The 21,730-nt window shown below is 42.2% G+C and overlaps 3 protein-coding genes across 11 annotated transcripts in view; 2 read left to right on the plus strand and 1 right to left on the minus strand.

The window, feature by feature from the left end:
• Positions 1 to 7,007, minus strand: part of TTC3 (tetratricopeptide repeat domain 3) — a gene marked incomplete at its 5' end in the record, with an annotated part of 59,252 nt that extends 52,245 nt beyond the window's left edge. The window contains 3 exons of one of the 2 annotated variants that reach the window (XM_083734744.1): positions 102 to 147; positions 1,049 to 1,140; positions 6,752 to 7,007. In XM_083734744.1, coding sequence (XP_083590870.1) covers positions 102 to 147; positions 1,049 to 1,140; positions 6,752 to 7,007 — 394 coding nt within the window. Of the gene's footprint in view, positions 1 to 101; positions 148 to 1,048; positions 1,141 to 6,742 lie in introns of both variants that reach the window. The other variant, XM_083734743.1, reaches the window with a different exon arrangement.
• PIGP (phosphatidylinositol glycan anchor biosynthesis class P) lies at positions 4,160 to 14,378 on the plus strand. 4 transcript variants are annotated; one of them, XM_083734820.1, is made up of 6 exons: positions 4,160 to 4,283; positions 7,365 to 7,448; positions 9,910 to 10,031; positions 10,681 to 10,753; positions 11,657 to 11,775; positions 14,064 to 14,378. In XM_083734820.1, exons 1-6 carry the CDS (start codon positions 4,174 to 4,176, stop codon positions 14,192 to 14,194), a joined length of 639 nt encoding a protein of 212 aa, XP_083590946.1. In that variant the 5' UTR covers positions 4,160 to 4,173; the 3' UTR covers positions 14,195 to 14,378. The 4 variants fall into 4 exon arrangements, with proteins under 4 accessions (XP_083590946.1, XP_083590949.1, XP_083590948.1 ...); XM_083734823.1 differs by lacking the exons at positions 4,160 to 4,283; positions 9,910 to 10,031 and adding exons at positions 6,956 to 7,016; positions 9,755 to 9,855; XM_083734822.1 differs by lacking the exons at positions 4,160 to 4,283; positions 7,365 to 7,448; positions 9,910 to 10,031 and adding exons at positions 8,289 to 8,695; positions 9,755 to 9,855.
• A 2,728-nt stretch (positions 14,379 to 17,106) lies between these two features.
• HLCS (holocarboxylase synthetase) overlaps positions 17,107 to 21,730 on the plus strand; it is an 89,971-nt gene continuing 85,347 nt past the window's right edge. The window contains exons 1-2 of one of the 5 annotated variants that reach the window (XM_083734753.1): positions 17,107 to 17,312; positions 21,302 to 21,454. Coding sequence is in view for 1 of the 5 variants with exons in the window: in XM_083734751.1 (XP_083590877.1) it covers positions 18,377 to 18,655; positions 21,302 to 21,454 (432 nt within the window). In the remaining 4 variants the exon portion in view is untranslated. Of the gene's footprint in view, positions 17,313 to 18,242; positions 18,656 to 21,301; positions 21,455 to 21,730 lie in introns of those variants that run through there. The other 4 variants (XM_083734752.1, XM_083734751.1, XM_083734755.1 and 1 more) reach the window with 4 other exon arrangements.

Genomic DNA, 21,730 nt, shown 5'->3' on the forward strand with positions numbered 1-21,730 from the left:
TCTGCAACAGAGCAAAATACAGGACCATTAAAACAACCATAGACAGACAAACCAAATAGGAAAAAGAATTTCTTACTACCTTGCATTGTTAGTTTATTTACCTGGTCTATATTTCACTGAAGAACAGCTTTCAAATTTTGCACGAACCTACAAAACAACATAGATATTGACAGTTAAAGTGAAGACAAATAATGTGAACCAAAAGTTAAAAACAGCTCATGTGTAAGCAATAGTGAGTCACCTGATCCAGGAACAGGTTTTGAATGCAACTCAAAGGATTACCAACAAGTTATCAAGAACCAAACCTGATCTCTTCTGCAGAGCATGCTCCTACCAAGCAGTTTCTCAATGCAGACTGAGAAGAGGATGTTTGCTCCGAAAAGCCTGCTGTATGTTATACAGACTAGCTGAGTGTTGTTTTCACCTCTGAAACAGAAGGACTTTGTTTGCTACAGAAGGACAGAAAAGAACTTCTAATCCAGCAGCATGGTGATGACTTCCAATGGACCAACATAAAACAGTTTGTGGCAGAACAGTGCCACAGAGCTAGTGTATGAAATACCCTTTGAAATGTATAGCAGGGGACAGGAGAGAACTTCAGAAACAGAAACTAGTTTACCATGGTGAAATGTTGCACCTCAAAGCATTTAATAGAGAGTGATGTTACCTTGTGACTGGCCTTCAGAAGGGGCCTTCTACCCCCAAAGCACAAGTCTACAGCATATATATTTTTTTAACTGTTTCCTAGTACCGACTATGATCCTCTCCTGTTTCTACGGTGACAGAACAAGACACCTGACAGACCATTACCAATAGCTCTTTGCTGCAATGTTAACCCACGGTCATCCATGTTAAAAATGAACAAATACGTTAATAAAAAAAACCTTTCATCAGTGGTGCCAAACGTGTTTCTTTTTCTGATATACGAACAAAAGATGTGCACATATGGGAAATAAAAAATTAAGCTGATTGTATGCCTCTCTCTCTCTCTCTCTCCCCCCTCTACAGCTAATATTAGGAGGCAGCACGAAAATCAAGCACAGCTTACCAGTTCACAACACGGTCTGACATAAGCTCCATATAACGTGATGTGATTGAAAATATCTGGATCAAGTTCAGGATTTGCCATTTTGCATGATCCTGAAAAATAAATAAATAAATGAGGAAACAATGAAAAGTGGGGGGGGAATAAATAAATAAATAAATTAGCCTTTGAAATATTGGTTATCCCTAGGGATTTTAATACAGGTTTAAAGCACAAAGAACCACCTTTCCCCGCAATAACAAAAACGATCTTAATGAAAGAGGGACTAAAACATTTGAAACTATTTGATTCAGCTCTTGGGGACACAGCTCTAAGTATAAGTATTTTATTTATTTATTGCATTTATATCCCACAATTTTCTCCAAGAAGCTCAAGGTAGCATCTCCACAACAACCCTGTGGGGTAGGCTTCTGATAAAGCACACCTCAAATCACCAGGCAAAACTACTGAATCAGAGTGCCAAACATGCCTCTAGCTCTACTAACATAATTATTAGTACAATAGGCTTAATCTACTCTTTACAAAAATTCTATTCGTTCACTAGTACCAGACATGGAAAGACTTGTTTGCATTGGATTCCCTTACGGCAGAGACTGAGAACTCGAGAAACTGCAGATGTTGCTGGACTTCAACTCCCATTAGCCCCAGGCAGTCTGGCCATGGGATGGTGGGAACTATAGTAGAACATTTGAAAGGCCACATGCTTCCCCCCGCCTTACTCGAAGTGATTTCATAAAACTTTACTTAAAGCCAAGTGACACTCTGTTTGCTAACTTGTTCATATGGGAGGCATAACAGGCCCCAAGAGCAAGTCCAAAGTTTGCAATCCAAAGAATAGTCAACTATAGCAGGATTAGATCAGCTGTAATTAGACTGTAACATCCTCAGGGAATTGACCTGACTTCTTCCTTATGTAAACAAGATGATTGTTGGCCCAGACGAGATTGATGTCCCTACATATAATCGTAACAGTATCAGGAAAACTTTATCAATGTTAACTTTTGCCTTTGAAAAGGGTGTCATAACTTTACTACTCACAGCTTTTGTTTTTTAAAAGAGCATTGGTCCTGTTATTTATTTTTATCTCACCTGTTTACCCTCTGTTATAGGAATTATAAGGTCATATGTATGTATGTGTATGTATATATATATATGTGTGTGTGTGTGTGTGTGTATATAAAGGTACAAGGCAAACACATACATAAGTATATAAACCATGTGTCTGAAATAGTACAGGAGAACAATCCTGAAGCCATTTTGACTCTCCCAAATTGACCTTAAATGTTTCTCTGCAAGGAGGAAGGAAATGGGAAAAGCTTTCCAATTGTCTTTGGACTGTAGGGGCTTACACTTCCCTGTAAATACAGTCTGGCAAGTATTTGTTAAGCTGAGCACACTATCAATATGCATAGCAGATTCAGAAACTAAGTATTTACCACCTCAAAGCCAGGCTACCCAGAAAAGGCAATCAGATAAGGCATTATCAGGTATCCTGGCAGACAGGATAGAAGCAACACTTTCAAGTATCTGATGGGGACCACCTATTTCTGTGATGTATTTTGATTTTTGGGGGGGTGGTCTTGAGCTACAGCATAGTAGGCAATTACAAAAGTCTATACAGTACAGTATAAAAGCTAGCAAACCAATGTCCTGGGTTCCTCCCCTCCCTCCGTGTGGGGTGAGGAGGAGACCCTGTTGCAACAGTTTAATAAAGATCACGCTTACTAGCTGCTTTGCTTCTCAATATTCCCTGGTTGGCCTCTTATTTTCTCCTACCGATAGAAAACCTACATAAGGACTCTATACGAGCTCTTAAATACCCCATAAGGGAAAGGGAGCAGTTTTTTTCTTACACCTCCCAAAACTGATTAAAGTTTAGGTGTTCAGTCTATGTTAGTAGTGTGCACACTTTCTCTCTCTCAAAGCAGATATGAACCTTGGGGGAACCGAGGTAGCCAGACAGCCAATAGCATCATCTGCCAGCTCACTGTGTGAATGTACATTGGCCACAATCATTGGAAACATGCAGGTCAGCCCACTGCAACATGTTCTGAAAAGGACTCTAAAGCTTCAATTGGTTCAAAATGCAACAACAAAGGTGCTACCTGGAGCCTGCCAGTGAGCACATAGCACCAATAATGCATCAATCACCCTGGCTCCTCATTTGCCTCCAGACACAGTTCAAGACCTGATACCAGTCTTTGATGCTTTGAACTCTGATAGCGAAAATGCTGGCTCTCTTAGGTCATAAACTGAGGCCCTGCCAGATACTACCAACTCCTGTTGCTAGAAATTGGACAGGAGCCCCCAACTCCTCTAGCAAACATCTTCCTCCACCTGAGTTCTTAATTTCCTTTTTAAATTGTTTTTATTAAAGATGATCTCAATCTCAAAGAATTAAGGGGAGGTGGCTGTGTAACTTCAAGAGGCAGGCATGTTCAGAACAGCTCACCTGGAATCCTGCAGGCAAATACGTGAGAAATCTGGGGGTTGCCTGATTAGAGGAGCACAAAAAAGGTTTTGATTGTTTGTATGTATGTATGTATGGGGGTTAGCTCAGAAGGTGAAGGAAGGTGGGGAAGAGTGTCAGATCCAGTTCCTGTAGTCTGGCAATAAAAGCAGAGAGAAGAGGCAATCTGTGCAAAAATCCTGAAAGCAGTTCTCTCCCTGGATTTTGCTGCCCCATTGTTGCTATGCAAGTATTTTAGGCTGCAGAACACTCCAAAGTCAGTACTGTATGGTGCACAGTTTACATAACAAGTATGGAGTACGATAAGCCCTGGGACCTTATAACGAAGGGAGGGTAAAAAATCTAAACTGAAATAATAAAAAAGAAGTAAAACTGCTCTGCAAGCCTTTTAAAATACTAATATTTATTTAGCTTCCTGATAAGACTAACCATATATTTAAGGTAGAATTCTAAGCATCTGCCCACAGAGCCAAGGCCTACTGAAACTGTGACAGGTCAAGGCTTTACAGCTGGCTGCTAGATAACAAAGCTATGAATCTAATCAAGGCTAAATTCAGCAACAGACTCCCCCTCCCCCACAGCCAGGGGTGGGGAGCCTTTTTCAGATTAAGAGCCACATTCCCTTCTGGGAAAGTATCCTGGGACCACAGGCCAGTGGATGAAGCAAAGAAGGCAAATTTTGCCTCTGTATATTGAGTGGGCTGGAAGATTCTCCAGGCACCCCTCTCTGTCTCTCATCCAAGTAATCAAGTCATCAGCACATTCCAGGTAAACAAGGCCAGTGAAGGATATGGCCTACAGAGAGGGGGGGTGGCCTAAGTCAGATAGAGATGCCAGGAGGGCCACATTGGGCTCCCAGGCAAGAGGTTTCCCATTCCTGCCCATGGTCCAACTCTTCATCGCCATGCCTGGTGAGGTCAGGCTGGTGGGCATGTGGAGCAGGACATTTCTGACCAGTCCCTCCATGCTTTGGGGCTCCCTCCTCTGGGATGCCATATGGCCCCTTGCTTTTAGCCTCCTGGTGCAGGCATAGTGTTAAGAGTTTGGTGTTTCACTGAGCATTTGGGGGAGAGGCCTAAGTTTTAATTGGATGCAGTGTTTCTGCTCTTAACATTTCAATCTCCATTGTTTGGTTGTTTTAGTACTATTGGTAGACGCAGGCATAGAGTTAAGAGTTTGGTGTTTCACTGAGCATTTGGGGGAGAGGCCTAAGTTTTAACTGGATGCAGCATTTCTGCTCTTAACATTTCAATCTCCATTGTTTGGTTGTTTTAGTACTATTGGTAGACTGGTTTATTCCAGTTGTCGCCAACCTCTTGAGGCCTGTAGTCACATTTGCAAATCAGGGAAACGGTATGGGCATTACACATACCCTGCAACACACCGCTATCTATTCTGCTGGAAACAACAGAATGCTTCATTCAAGCTGAACTTTAGCAGGAGAAGGGGAAGAGACCACTGAACAGAACATATGCTTCTATGGTCACCTGAGAACTGTGGGTGAGGGGTGGTATACAAATTTAATAAATAATAATAATGTTGGTGACCCCCTAGTTTATTCTATCAGCTCCTTTTTAAATGTATATTTTGGTTACCTTTCTTTAACCAGAAAAGCTAAACTCTGGTCTCCTTTTCTGATCTCTGGTTGTCTCTGTCATTTCCTCCTTCCTTCAAGCTAACATATAGCTCTGGCAGCAGCACACAAGTTTTTCACTCTCCAGCAATTCGCATATTACAGGCTTTCCTGAATATTCATTGACAGAAAACCCAGGTATTCAACTGAGGGTACACTTGACAGGAAGCTGCCAATATTGGTTCGCAGCAGCACGGGCCTATACTGTATATGTTTTTCCAAACATTCATTTGTCTAATTCACACATAGTGGTTTGGGTGCACAGCAGAAAACCTAATTCATGAACTGATTATGAAGAAGTCTCAGTCTACGTTATCCTCATTGAACTCAATGAGTAGTCATGTTGTGCAAGTCTGACTTCCTGGCTGCAACAGAACCCTCTGAATCACCAACACAAAACAATGCATATTGTTTCTACCTCCACTTGATTGGGCCACAAATGCTTTTTAAAAAGATGAAGAAAATTATCAAAAGAGGAAACATCAATCAGCCCACAGGCCTTATGTTGTAAATTTGAATTTTCTCAAATTTAAAATGGAAGAAATTGTACTTTTAACTGTATACTGTACTTCTTTTATAGCAATATATTGTTCGTTGTTGGGGGGCTTTAGGGAAAAAAGTAATAAATCCATTTAAACTAACAGAAATTACATGGAGTTTGGGGGAATTTTACACATGCAAACAACTCACTCCAATATAAAGTTGCACAAAACTGCCCAACAAAACTAGGAAGCTCATAACCAAAACATCTGCACATCAAAGGAATTTATTTTAAGAAGTTGGCCCTGGCATATATAATGATGGACACACAATAGTATTAGGAACTTCCTGTAATGTTCATTTTAAAAAAACAACAACACTTAAAATTCACAACCCTATGCACAAAGGCACAGATCCAAAAGAAGATAAGGCTTTTAAACAAGGCCTACCCCAAACCATAATCAAATCGTGCATCACCCCAGAAACACATTGCAAAAAAATCACCACCATGGGCACAAAGGCGTGGATCTAAAGCACAAATACGTTCATGCGATTGTTACACAGAATGCCTCCAACTCTCCCAGACCCTGTACAGAAATGCAACTGTTTAAAAAGTGCCACTCTCAACTTGGGGGGTGGGGGCTGGGGTGCGTGGTTAACCCTTCCGAATCTGCACTTAGGCATTCGACAGAGGGCGAGTGTTTATTAGTCCACTTCCAGGTCATCCGAGGAGGAGACTGGAAAGAGTTTGGCGCCTTCGGAGCGGAAAGCCTGCAGCGCCTCTCCAACAGCAGGCCTACTGCTACGAGCCTAATGTTCCCGATTCCGGAGCGGGTGTGGTTGGAAGGAAGCGATCGCCTGGCAGCATTCAGATGTGCACTTCAAAATCACGTTCCCTGGCCACAATAGCCACAGGCTTAGTCGTAATCAATATGGACAAAAGGGCCTTTCGCGCACGCACTGTTTGAATGTCAGGCTCCAGCATGGGAGAAAAGTGAACCGCCCAAGAGACTGTGGAGCAGCGGTCAGGCAGGCAGGCCAGGAGGCTGGGCCACGCGGATTCCCAAGCAAAACCCCCACGCCTCCACCCACTCTCCGCGCGCACCGGCCGTACCTCTCTCACCGGGCAGACAGGCGAGTCTTTGCGCAGCTTCCGCGCCGCCTCCGCCGCTTTGCTTCTGCTCCGAGCAGCACCTCCACTCGCTCCGCCCGCTCGCAAGCGCTGACGTGCTGCTCTGCTCTTCCCTCCCCAAGCAATACGCAGGAAAACCCACAGGCGACGCTTCGGTTTCGTTTCCGCTGCTCTCCTGCCATAGAGCGAGAAACAGGCCGGAATTGCAACCCCCTAGACTTGCGGGGAAATGGAGGGACGATCCCATTCCCTGGGGGTGGAATTCCTTGGTTCCTTTTAACGATTTGCGGGAGGGTTAGCCGTGTTGCAGCAAAAAAGGCTTGCATATTTATTATGGCATAAGCTTTCGTGGACTGCGGGCCACTTCATCAGAAGCGTGACATTGCATTTTTAATAACTATCCTAAGCTTCTGTGTCTGTATCATTGCAATCAGCGAGATTTGAGCTGTTTGCATTTAATTTCCTGCAACCCAGGTTTCAACCCCATCAGCGCTAGGTGTATACATATTACTCAAGAGAATGCTTCCTGTATCTGATGGAATTGGCTGTAGTTCCTGAAATCTTGTGTTTCGGTTCCTTCTGAAACATACTTTTCTCTGCTCAGGCCCACAGAAAATCAGAATTATAGCTCCGTCTACAGGGTACCCACAACAACAAAACATAGGGAAGATGCACTTAATGAACTCAGGTATAATTTTGTATGTACTGTTTTGTGTGCAAAATGTTTATGTTTGTGTTTAAATGTTCCAAAATGACACTGCCAACGCCAATGTTCTTCTCCATACTGAATGTATGAGAAGTGGCTATGCTGAAGAGTGGCTCACAGCAGCCCCGCAAAAGGGCATCCAACCTCAACTTAAAATCCACATTTGGGACCAACCCAAATATCACAAAAAGGTGACAAGCCTCCAAACACTACAGAATTCTTCCTCAGGCAAGATGTTGCACAAAGCAAGGGTTAAGGGGGACAAGTAAAAATGCAAAAAGAACCAAAGAATGGGCTAATGTTGTAGACATGAAATTAGTTTATACTCTTAAAAATATGGAGGCTCCATCTCGACACACTTCGGTGACATTTTTATTGAGCCCATGTTTAAGCATTGTCCAACTGTGGATTAGGAATGCTTTTTGTATGGAGCAACACGACTACCTTTGCAATTCATGTGCCTCGAACTACAAAGGGTATTATGGCATATTAAAGACTAACACTTTTATGGTATGAACTTTTGAAGGCTTCATCCGATGCAAATAAGGCGTGCGTGTGTAAAAGCAGCGAGGTTGGGAAACGAAGTGCCAAAAGTACAAACAGTGAGAATTCAGTTAGAGCCGACTTGTGGGCAGAAATAAGCGTAGGGACCTTTTTAAAAAACCAAACACAGTAGTGCTAGATGCCCAAACAAACAGCTTGCTAACTGGGAGGTGACTTAACATCCGCAACAGGGCCATCAACGAGTCTCTTATTCGAAGCATAGAGATAGAAAAGTTTAGCATCGCACAGCTCAGCTTCCATTTCCGGTAAAAGAAAAAGAAAACCGCCATTAGCTGTGATTCCCTAAGCGGGCTCAGAATGGCGCCGCTGCTTCCCTTTGGCATATCTATAGGGAGCCCGCACCCCTTTACATCGGAAGGGAGAGCCGAAAGATGGTTCAAATTGCGTACCAGGAAGGCTAAGAGGGGCTGCGGCGCAGTTGTGCGAAGGGTTGTGGAGCATCTCTAATGTCTCCTGGCTGAAGTTGTGGGCTGACTCACACGCTTGCCCAACTTCCGGCTGAATTTGGCGGGTTTCCATCTGACGGGTTCGCTAAGGGGGAGAAACAGCAAACCGGGACTGCGCCGGAGTCCATGGGACCATCGACGCCTGCAGCCGGTTGAAATGATGGATTGGGGTGGGTGGATGTCTGCGAGGGCAGTTTAACCAGGCAGTTGCAATCCTAGGTGTGTTTTGAAGGGGGCTTTTTCTCTCTCTTGGAAATCCAATCCAGGCATCGATAGAGATTGATCAGATCAGGGCGGATTTTTAACTGGGAAGGGGCGGCGAATATTTTACAGCAGTATTTTTAAAACAACACCATGCTTGCTTTTAGGTGTAGCGCGGTGGTTAGAGAGTTAGGACTAGGTTTGGGGACCAGGTTCAAATTCGGGAGTGCCCATATCTCGCTTGCTTTGCATGAGGAAGTCTCCAGGTTCCGTTCCCCAGCATCTGTATGCAGGGGTGGGAATAATCCTGCTCCAAACCCTGGGAATCCTCTGCAAGGCAATGGTGACAGCGATTAGCTCGATGATCCAAGTGTTTGACTCGTGTTTAAGGCAGCTAAGACCTGGGCACAGTCATTCTCTCTGAGCCTAACCTGCCCTACAGGATTGTTGTGAAAATATTTTTCAAGAAAAGGAGGGGTGAGAAAACCATATATGCTCCCTGAGCTCCTTGAAGGACAGGGACGATATAAATAAAAAAATAGTAACTTCCAGTTGCCTTTATAGGGAGATGCATGTACTGTAGTCTTTATTCACTGCAGGTCTGCCTTATATTCTCCCCCCCACCCCCAAAAAAGAAACCCACTTTGCGGTTGTTGTTGGTTTTTAATACAAAGTTGAATGAATGATAAGAGAACATGAAGCTGTTAAAACTGTTCATAGTCCCCTTTTGGTGGGGACTATTAGGTGTTTGGAAGTGCTAAATGATTTGTAATTGCACATTAGCATAAATTGAAGTATTTGAATTCATAATCAATATTGCCCTGGATGCAACTGAGAGTAAGCTAACTTTTCATATTTCTGATGAAGTGTTTTTTGTAACTTGCCATCTTGCATCCAACCAAAGCAGGAGTGATGCCTAGTTTGTATCTCTTGTATACTTACAAGTTTTACTGTGTTTTCCACAGTTTCACTTCTTCAGTTGGTGGGGAAATTTATTTGAGAGCAGTGCCTTGTTGTTGATGGAGGTAGAATGCTAACACAACAAAACACTAATGGTCTTTCCTCCCTCCTAAATAGATAAATAGAAGATAGCAACATGGTTGAAAACTCACCGGCCCCATTGCCAGAAAGAGCTATATATGGCTTTGTTCTGTATTTAGGATCCCAGTTCCTCTTTAGTAAGTATATTTCTTTGTTCAGTAACTCATTTTAGCCCAATCCTCCTTCCACACTTGTGACTGCAATCCAAGAAGACACCTTGGGCAACCTGGTTATTTCACTATCAACCTATTATTTCACCTTATAATCAACCACTTAACACCCTTTCATAGTTCCAAGACTTTAAAGTGTGATGGTAAGGAGGATGTCAATACTGAAAACAAAAGTGCTTAGGGATCATGACCAATTAGGCTTGCTGGGTTGAGACTCTGCAAGGGTTGCTAGACCTCTTCAGGAGCCACATATAAGATTGTACTGTAAAGGTAAAGCTCATTGATTTCATTATGACTTATTCCCAGATAAGTGAGCCTAGGATTGCATTCAAATCTGTGGGAATTGCTTCCAGGTAGTCATGCACAGAATCTAAAGGAACAGGATTCTTCTGAATCCTCAGTTTTATGTGTTGTACTTTGCCTTCATATGAAAGCACTTGACCAATATTCTTATTGTTCTAAAACATGCAATCCTTCGGACTTGTCTTGTCATTCAGCCAATTGAATAACTTTAGCTCTTCACTGTTGGAAGCTGCTGTGGCCAGTGATGTCTGATAGACTTCCCCCTTCTCTGCACAAGAACCTAACCCTATTCATTTTTACTTGAAGTAAGTCTATTGCAGCACTGTAGTGGTCTTTCATCCAGATAGATATTAGCTAGATCAGAATCTCATAACCAGCAATAACAGTCTTTCCAGTGACAGCCAGGCCATAGATACAAGCTTGGCTACTTTGTTGTAGGAGATCATATCACATCTGCCATTGACTTTTCTTCCTTCTTGTTTTATGCAGTGCTGTACCTTGTCTGGGCCTATATACCTGAATCCTGGCTGTTCTCATGGGGGTTAACATACTGGCCTCAAAAGTAGGTTTGAATAATTTTTCACACTAAATGTCTTTAATGTCGGTCGACCTCAGTTAAATAGAGAATAAATGTTTCTGTACATTTTGCCTTGTATCTCAAGTTATACAAATACTGGAAACATACTTTAAAAAAGAAAGAAAGCTGAGAATCATGGGGTGTTTTTTTTTGCTGTTGCTCCCTTTTCCAGCACTAGCCTCCGGCAGGGGACACATCCATGGCTAGTCAGAGGCTTCTGGAAAGCCTGTCATAACAGAGCATGAAGGCATGCATTCCACCCTTCCCCAAAAATAGACTGTCCCAAGCACCTGATACTCACAGGCAGTATGTTTTTGAAATGATTTCCTGTAGCCATCAAGGCTAAGAGCTATTAATGTCCTTGTTCTCATTACATTTGTCTAAGCTTTTTTTTTTTTTAAAAAAAAGGCCTTCCAAGAATGTGAAAATTGCCACATCCTGTGCCAGCAAACTCCATAGATTAACCATTCTTAATCAAGTCGCTCTTGTGTGATGAGAGATGGAGAACCATTTTGGGAACTCTTGCTCTACTGTTTGGGTGTTATCTAACTAAGTCATGCTCTGAACAGAACCACCGAAATCAGTAGACCTACTCAAGAGTATGATTGCCATTAGATACCAACACTTGTTAATTTTTAAAATTTATATCCTGTCCTCTGCCCCTTTTGACTTGTTTACAAAATTAAAAGGCACCAAACTTTCCCCACAGGGAAACTGCTCCAGCCTCAGTCATTTTGCTTGCTCTTTGCTGTACCATTTTCTCCAGCACTACACCATCATCTTTGAAATGTGACCTTACTTCATTTAGTGCTTGAAATGATTTTTGCTGTGTGTTTCCTTGTGTATACAACTCTACTTAAGATAACTGTTTTTACCTCCATTTCATAGGTTCTGGGCTGTCGCTTTGCCTGTCTACCTTTTAGTTAGCGTGGGAATAGCCTATGTACTCCTCTTTGGTATTAACATGATCAGTACTGCTCCACTTAATTCCACACACACCATTACAGGTAAGGATGCTGACAAGGACTGCAAGTAATACACTCATAATACTATTTTTAGCTACTCACAATACAGTCGTGTCTTGGTTTTTGAACAGCTTAGTTCTCAAACGTTTCGGCTCCCAAATGTCGCAAACCTGGAAGTGACTGTGCAAACTATTTTTGGAAGCCAAATGTCTGACGAGGGTTCTGCAGCTTCTGATTGGCTGCAGGAGCTTACTGCAGCCAATCAAAAGCCGTGCTTTGGTTTCTGAACATTTTGGAAGTTGAAAGGGTTCCGTTTGACTTCCAAGGTACGACTGTACTTGTTTTTATTGTGGGACTTGTGAGCGCTGGGGCTGAATAGGTATTGCATGGTTGACCACACCTCCTCCTGATCCCCCACAACAGTTTTCAAAGGACAGTGTAAAAACATACACCTAAAAGAACAGAAAGGAAATCAGAACATTATAAAAAAGAGAAAACTTTGGTCAAAACGGTATTACCCTACAATAGATGTGCAAAAGAGTTAATAAAAGCATCAAGATTTCCATGGGCATAAGAGAGTCTGTGTACTGGTCCAGTAAACGCTTCTGCTGCGCAACCAGCAACAGTTCTCTTTGCAGAGCATTAATTAAGTCCAGTGCAGAGATTCTTGTTGCAGTACAGGCTTCAGAGTCTCAGCAGCAAAGAAATAACGACACAGGGAAGCCTGTCTTTCCAAAGACAGGTTTATTGCAGAAAGATAACAGAAACACCTCCCGAGCTTTCAGACATTTTTGCTTCACGCCCCACAGGCAGAGAAAACAAACACTCTTTATATACTGAGCAACTTAACGAGCTTGACTACTTAAAGTCACATGACATTGCTAACTTGCCAGCGTCTTAGGTTTCACACCCTAACAGGGCATACAAACATCTTGTGGGCAATACTGAAATGAATGTGATCCTGGAACTTGTAGCCCCCTCTTCAAACAACCTGCACCTATACTTTATTATAGTTTAAAATATCTACTCATGGGTCTGGTTCGTACATGCATGTACTTGTAGAGTAAGTTTTATCATCAGTATGCTTTTTGTCATTTGCATTTGTAAGAAATTACTCTCATCAACACATGCTGCTTGACACATAGATAAAAGGCTTTCCACTGAATTAACTCAAGAGTTTCTGCATTCAATCAATAGATTACGATATATCACATGATACCTTTCCTACTTTGCCCATCATAGAGTTGCTATATACTGAGGGAAATGGCATGTTACTGGCCTACTTGAAAATGTGAGTGGGGAATCATTTCTGGTATTAAACATTTTATGTCCTGGCTTTCCACAGTTCTTCAAGGCGGCTCAAAGCAGCAGCGTATAACAATTTCATACAAGAAAACAAATTTAAACACGAATACTAGAACTATGGATGTTAAAACCTAAAGCAGCAAAACCAAATCACACTCTTAGTTTAATTTAGATGATAGATTCCACCCTTCAGGAGAGCATCCAGGCTTGTTTAAAAAATAAATGAAATTAAATACTGTGTTAAGAGGGTGAGATTTAAAAGCCAGGGAGAATAAAAGCAAAAGGATTGCAGTGTTGGTTCCAGGTAGACCTCTGTGGGATAGAAATTCCACAAATGAGGTGCTGCTACTGAGAAGGTTTTAATCATCCATCTTACCTCTGATGGTGGTGAACTTCCAAAGGTGGCTTCAATACAGTATAGTTGCATCTTGTGTCTCCACACAAGATCCGGGAAGCCCACATGAGAGCATCCCAGAGTTTGGTAAGCAAGTCAGAGAGATGAAAAGCTCTTTCTATGCCAGGAAAACCCGGCACAAAAGGAGCTTTTAAGTTTTCTGCCTTGCATGCAATTAATTTGCGGGATTTCAACCAGCCTTTTGGAAGGCATGGTTTAAATGGCAATTGGGTTCTTACGGAAAGAAGTGTTGAATGGTTTCCCTACCTTTTAAAAAAGCCCTTCCTTGCAGAAGCTACCATCTTGGAAAGATGACTATCTTAGGCTACACTTAGTGGAAGCAAAACATTAAATTATCCACCCCACGGCCTGCATTTTGAAGTAGTACAGTCCCCAAAGGATTATCCCACTTTTTCTGAATATATAGGTCATTCCTTAGTCTCTGGGACTCACATGGTAAAGCTGTATGCTGATTTTGTATGGTAGACTGCAAGGTTTTGGAAATAGATGTGCTGGCTTATTAGAGGAATCATTAATATATCTTGCTGTAAAACTACTTCCTTGTGAAAAAGTATTTTCTTAAGTATGACCAAAACACGATGTATCTTATTTTTCCTTACATTTTCTACAGACCACTACGCAAAAAATCAGAAATGGAAAAAACCACAAGAAGACGCCATCCCTGCATTAAGAGATATTCCTATCAGTGAAGTAAACAAAATGTTTTTCTTGTCGGACACAGAAGACTGCCCTAGAAACTAACTGAAGAAAAAGCATTTTTTTAATAAAAAAAAAATAACCAAACTTATTCATATGGGAAAGATATATAAATTCCTGAGTTGAGGAGGCTGGTTGGTAATGAAGTGCTAAAATGCTTGGCTTCAGTGAGATTATGTAAAAGTTCCTTAAAAATAAGGATGTAGTACTAAAAAAGCATCTTTCAAGGTCTGAGTGTCTTGCTCCACCTGGTCCCCACACAAGCCAAGTGCCATTCGTCCTCAGCCTGTGCTCTTTACATCCCAAAAACACACACATACACCACAAATATATCTGAGCAAAGGGCGTGTCATTTTTACCTTAACAGAAGCTGTGTGTCTCTCAGTTCTCCCATGCTGTGACAAACCTTTTTTTAAAAAAAGAAACTGCCCAGAGTGGCTGGGCCAACCCAGTCAGATAAGTATGGTACAAATAAATTAAAATAAAATAATAACAACTATTATTATTATTATTATTATTATTATACCCTCACATCACTTACCCTCATGCTTCTGTAAAAGCAGTGAACCAAGAACGCAAAGCAATTTTGTACTATTGTCCTCTCGCTGGAAAGTAAAATCTGCAGAAGCTGGTAGGGTCTAAAAATCAGAACTTGTTTTCTGATCAGCATGCTCCCCAAGTTCTCAATAAGAGGCTATCCTGCATTAACGCTACAGATATCTCTGTAAACTAGATCCTTTAAATTTACGTGAAACACTTGTGTACTACAGTGTTGAAAAAGCCGAAGATAATCTCTCAGCTCTAAAGCTACCAATTAGTGCTGCTTTAGGGGGAAACTGCACAAGATCCTACTCTGATTTCCTGTGTCACATCAACAGATACCCACATTGATAGCGAGATATATATAGATATAGATATAGATATAGATATATACACACACACACACCCTAACCTTATTTTGTTTGGCAAAACTGCAATACTTGTGCCAATGTAAACCACTTAAGAACAACAAAGATCCTTGATCCCTTTGTTTCCTAAATTATGCCCTTATCCAAGCAACCCTAACTTATCCACTGTTTTGTTTAAACTGACTTTGATGCATTTACTGATGATAGAAAAATACTGCTCCCTTTCCCTTATGGGGTATCTAAGAGCCCGTATAGAGTCCTTAAGTACCGTAGGTTCTCTGTCGGTAGGAGAGAATAACACAGGCCCATCAGAGAATATTGAGAAGCAAAGCAGCTAGTAAGCATGATCTTTATTAAACTGTTGCAACAGGGTCCCCCATGCAGGGAGGGAGGAGAAGAACCCAGAACATTGGTGTGCAAGCTCTTATACTGTATAGACTTTTGAGATTGCCTACTATCCTGTAGCTCAAGACCACCCCCCAAAACATCATACATACATCACAGAAAGAGGTGGTCCCCAGCAGATATTTGAAAGTGTTGCTTCTATCCTGTCTGCCAGGATACCTGATAATTGCCTTTTCTGGGTAGCCTGGCCATTCCTTTGAGATGGTAAATACTTAGTTCCTGAATCTCTTACACAGGGGTAGACAATCACCTTCTCAATCCGACAGGCCAGGAATCAGCATGTTTTTAGATGAGTAGAATGTGTCCTTTTATTTAAAGTGTATCTCTGGGTTGTTTGTGGAGCCTGCCTGGTGTTTTTAGATGAGTAGAATGTGTGCTTTTATTTAAAATGCATCTCTGGGTTATTTGTGGGGCACAGGAATTCGATCCTTTAAAAAAAATAGTCCAGCCCACCACATGGTCTGAGGGACGCCTGAAAAAGGTTGCTGACCCCTGCTCTTAAGCATATTGTGAGTGTGCTCAGCTTAACAGATAACTTGCTAGACTGTATTTACAGGGAGGTATAAGCCTCTACAGTCCAAAGACAATTGGAAAGCTTTTCCTATTTCCTTCCTCCTTGCAGAGAAATAATTGAAGTCAATTTGGGAGAGTAAAATTCAGGATTGTTCTCCTGTACTATTTCAGACCATAGCTGTCAACTTTCAGATTTGAAAATAAGGGATCAGCAGCCTCACCTGTCCCGGGGACAATCTATGGGATATCTAACAATCCGGGATAGCAGCGGGAAGCAGCAGGAAACAGCGCTGGAATAAGGGGATTTCCTACAAAAAAGGGAAGGTTGACAGCAATGTTTCAGACACATGGTTTATATATACTTATATATGTGTTTGTCTTGTACATTTGTGAACATTTATTTTATATATATAAGACCTTAAAATTCCTATAGCAGATTCAAGTTACAAAAAAGAAGATTCTGACTAAACATCAGGAGGAATTTTTTGACAGAAAGAGTTGTTCAACAGTGGAACAATTTTCCATCCTTGGAGGTTTTTAAGCAGAGGTTGTATGCACTGGCAGAGGAAGAGGAGTGTGGGGGGGGAACACACCGCCCCCGCAGCTTGATCCCACTGGGGTGCCATCACAGCTGCCCCGCAGGTGGTGTGCCACACGCCCCGGGCTGGAGCATGAAGCTCCGCCACTGGTTGGATTTCCATCTGTCATGGATGCTTTAGTTGTGATTCCTGCATTGCAAGGGGTTGGACTAGATTACATTTGGGATCCCTTCCAAAACTATGATTCTTTCCACATTTACTTGGAAATAAGTTAAACTGAAAATTCATTTGGCCTCTCAAATACTGTGTATTGGACATTTCCCAGGGATAAGTCAACCTATTAATTGCAAGCAAGTATTTGTGTGTGTATAGTTGTAGGCACTGCTTCCAGCAAGGGAATGCTATCTGTGCTTGGAGATAGGTAATCTATCTTGCTTGCTTAAAGCTTAGTTGGATTGCCACCAAAGAACTTTGTGCAGATAAAAAGACAGTGTGATAAATAGACATGCGCAAAAAGCTTCTGTGCTTTCAGTTTCCCTTGCTTTAAATAGATTTACCGAAAGTGGTTCAGCTTATTGGAAGCAAAATAGTTAGGTTTCGAATTATGAGCATGAACGGATGCTGGTTTTCCCCAGGACCAACCCCCCCCCCAAAAAAACCACCCCAGAAATCCGTTTTTGGCAGCTTTCCTGTCCAATGATGAGCAGGAAAAGCCAACAGAGGATTTATAATTTGTCCTAATCTTAGATAGACGGGCAGCATTGAGGAGGCAGGAGGGAAGCGAACACTTCACTAAAGGTAAGTTCTGGAATTCTCATAAGCAGGCAGAAATCCCTCCGCGGTCGGTCCCCACCCCCACCCCAATATTGGATGTTCATTTTCAAAATATTGAAAAACAAAAGTAGTTTTTAGCTAGGAATAGCGATAACTTAATGCTGCAATGTTTTAATTTTTAAAATGTTGCTCCAGAACATCCCTCCAGTGTTTTGGATACTAAGGGATCTGTTCCAATAAATTCTACACAATAAGGTGGTCTGCATAACCTTCAACTATTATAGAACTGCTTGCGAGTCAAGCCTCTTTTTTATCAGAGGAATTTACACCTTCGAAGCGATGTATGCTTAGAAATTGTCACAAGGAAAAGGCTAGTGTCTCATTCCAAGGAACTGGGTCGTGCTTTTATACTTTATGGAACATTTCCATCCTCCTTCAAAAAGGTTTTGTTTGTGCAACCACGGATTGACTGCCTCCCCTACGGCCCGATCCGATGCGGATTGGCGCGCTCAGAAGCCAAATTTTTCACAGAACCGATCGGAGACAGAATCGTGGGCATCGCGCACGTGTACGAGAAAAAACAGGAAGCGCAATACGTGATTCTAGATACATGAAAACAGAGCAGGGAGTAAGATCAAATGCGGATACGGAACCAGGAAATGAAGGACGAAAATGCGAACTTTTATATAAAATAAAGTATTTTTTAAAATAATAATAAATTAAAATGCATCCTCCCCTCCCCATCCATCCAAAGGCAGTCTAGCCTTCTCTGAATTCTGCCACAGACATAGCACAAAGAAGCAGCAAGAGGATAGAGAAGCTACAGCGCAGGTATATGGCGCTTCCGGGGTTTTTGCGCCTATTCGTGCCTGGAACCAACACAAGAGAGGGGAGGGGTGGAGACCTGCAGACCAATCAGCAGTCCTGTTATCTTCGCGTGAGGAGGGCGGGACAGCCAATCGGGGCGGCGGCGGCGGCGGCTGCTTCCCCCGCCCCTCCCCGCTCCCTCTCCGCAGCCGCTGAGGTACGGATGGGGGCGGGCGCGTCGGTTGGCGGTTGGAGCCCCTCAGGCGCGTCGCCCGCGCGCCATGCTGATCACGCTCTGCTACTTGTACTTCTGGGCGCGCTGGGGGGCCTCTTCGGCGGGGCTCATCCGCCGCACGGTGCGCAGGCTGTACCGGACCCGCTGCTCCTTCACCTTCTCTACCTCCTCCTCTTCCTCCAGCCCCAGCTGCCCTCGCCAAACTCCGCAGCACCGGCAAGCTGCCCACCATCCGCTTCGCAAGCAGGGGCCCCGGCGCCCCCCGGAGGAGGAGAGAGTCTGCCTGAGGGTGGGGGACAAGGTGTTCTTCACTGACGAAACCCAGGTGTGAGGCGGGAAGGGAGGAGGAGGCGCGGCCCGTGGCGCGCCCGTTTGCCAGGTGTATGGGCAGCGGGCGGTCCTCAAGTTGGAGGACACCCCAACCCCCCTCAGCCTCGACCAGTTTGGCCAGTAGTCGGGGATGATGGGAACTGGGGTCCAGTCAGGTACGGAGGACCACAGGTTTCCCACTCCTGATGTATAGGATGAGGGTAGGGAGATGATATATATCAACACAAGTGTAGGATATTTGGACGGGGGAGGGAGTTTTTATTATCATGTTTATGTCCCACCTTTTTTTCCAAGACAGTGGCTCAAGGTGGCTTACAGATGAAATAGAAACCGCTTTAAAAAAAAGTATATTGTAATACTCTGGGGTTTCTGATCCTTTGACAGCTGGAGGGTAGGCAGAAATTAACAAGTGCAGCTTTCCTTAGATTGGGGAGGGTGCAACAATATGGTCGCACAGTAGTTTTGTTCAGATATGTTTATAGCCTGCCTTTCGCTTGAAAGGCCCCCAAACTTGCAAACAAGAACATTGCAGTTTAAAAGCTACTCTTTATAAAGCAGCTGTTTCTAAAGAGAAAAAGCAGGTACCGCTAACTAAGATTAGATATAGCAGCAGTAAGTTAATTGAAGATTACAGGTGATAATAGGTGAAAGCTCTGGAAAGCCTATTTTCACCCGGTGCCTGAATAGTAAGAATAATCAAAAGCACGTTTGAGAAAGGAAAAGCATACTTAAAAAATTTCTAACCTGTAAAAAGTACAGGGATGCTTTGTATGTTAAGTAGTGTTATTTATTTACATACCCCCTCACAGCCACATTTAATGGAGATGTGATTACTCCCAATTGTTTGGTGCATGTACCAGTGAAACGCATGCAGTGGCAAAATCATGCTTGTTTGTGCATGTGTGTGTTAATTATGTGTTAATACAGGCTGCTTTGTGTATATAATTTAGAAAGTGTAATGTGTGACATGACCCTAAATATTTTGGTAGGATGAAAGATGTATACTCTAGGACAATGTTAACTACAACACTGAGGGAGGAATTCAGCATTGCAGTGTTTCAAATATTTTGGTGTAAGCATTTCTGCTTGCCTGACATAATTATTTCCCCTCGTCTCCCCTTGCCTGTTGCTCCAGGTGTTCTCCTGAGCCCACAAGCTAGTTGGTGAGGGAAGCCCTGTTGTGCTAGTGGAAGACCTGAATATAGCTAAAAACATGTACAAATAAAAATATGCATTACAAATCATTAAAACACAGATACATATATTCTGAAGCTTAAACCTTCTGTTATCAGATTGCAAAAGTTTGGGTAAGTAAAATTGCATTCAACTGACATCTGAAAGCTGCAGGTAGAGCTCCACCCATATTAAGGATTGAGTGGCTCTTATTGGAAGGTGAGCTTCTGTAGATGTTTGGTTCCTTAAATCATTTAGCACTGATTCATTGAATCAATGTCCATAGTGCACAAGTGGCCAGTGCAAAACTTCAGTGTTACATGAGATCCCATATTCCTGTCCAAGTTAGTAACCTGGCAGCCTCATTCTGCACAAGCTGCAGCTTTTGGACTGTTTTTAAGGACAGTCCCATGTGATGGTATTATGCTTCATCAACAAAGTTTGCTCTGCATTGTTATGCTGGCATGATATAATAGCAACAGTGGTTTTTCATCTGGAGCAGAAGTCATTGTGCCTCATGTTGGAACAGTGGCTGATAGGATTGCACATTTAACTGTACATTGTGAAATTAAGCAAAACATCCCTTGCGGTCAGCACTCATGTCCTTTAAAAATGTGAAATATTTTAAAAACAAACATATAATAAGATGAAATCTGTTAGCCTAATGTTTGGATACAACAATTCATTTATTGCGTATGATCGATCTGAGAGCTAAAATCAAACAAGCAGAAATTTAGTGTATGTAAAAGCAGGTGTAAAATTGAAGAGTTAGGTAAAACATTTAGGTTGCTATCTTAAGTATATTTAGATAGGCAAAAAGCTGCATACAGTATACGTGAACTACCACTGCAACTCAATTTGTGGACTATTTTGTTTGACGTGTTTTTTGTAATCTTGTTAATTATTTGAAACATTATTTTAGTTTCATAACATGTAAAGCAGCCCCTTGGTGGCTATTATGTCACACTCTGATCTTTAGACAGTCATAAAGTACAAGAGAGTGCAGTCCCAACACTCCTTATTGGAATTGCTAGTGTTAAGATATGACTAATTTCCACTCTCAGTTGCCAGAGGCATGCATATAGGGTTTTCATGATAGAGACTAACACTTTAACTAACAAAGAAGTAGATTACCTTCCTATACATCTTGGAGCTTAAGGTGTCGTAAGATGCCATCAAAGGTGTGGGATTCCAAAAATGTATATGGTATGGCACACCAAGTATAGGAGAAGATTTTCTTTAGCTGCTGGTTGGCAGCAATGAGAACACGTTGCTGGACTAGATGGGCCTTAGGTCTGACCAAGCAGGGCTCTTTTGTTTCAGTTGGATCCAGATAGAGCAAAGTGTAGTGAAGTTAGTCTTAACTGTTGTGTTTTCCTGATATTACATATCAGAGCTCAGTTTGGGGAGGAAGAGGAAAGCTTCCCAAAATGTTGTTAAGCATCTCTTTTTTCCCTCTCTTTTCCAGTCTGTTGATGATTTAAACAAATGGACGTTGCTTATTGTATCGCCTTTTCATTATTTGGATAAAATATTGGAAACAGAACGTATCACATTTCTAACTGAAAGTATTTCCATTCAAGCAGGCAGTTCTCAGGCTGTAAATTGCTCAACAGAAAAGGTCTGTATGTTCTGTAATGGTTTTGGTTTTTTTTTATTTTTTCATCAGATTTTATTAAAGCTTTTTTATAATACAATAAGATAAAAGAACCTAATCTAGATAAAAACACAAACAGAGAAATAAAGAGAAGAAAACTCAGTCTTCTCTCTTTGGTTCTGATTGCCTCATAGAGAATTTGCACCTTTGCTAAGCTGAAATCCTTCCAAAGCATCCTGCTTTGCCACAGGATTCAGAATTTGTCAGAAACCAGTGCAAGCTCCTAAATTTCTGTATTCC

This window comes from Podarcis gaigeae, assembly GCF_964106915.1.
Source record: "Podarcis gaigeae genome assembly, chromosome: 4".
NCBI classification, from domain to species: domain Eukaryota; kingdom Metazoa; phylum Chordata; class Lepidosauria; order Squamata; family Lacertidae; genus Podarcis; species Podarcis gaigeae.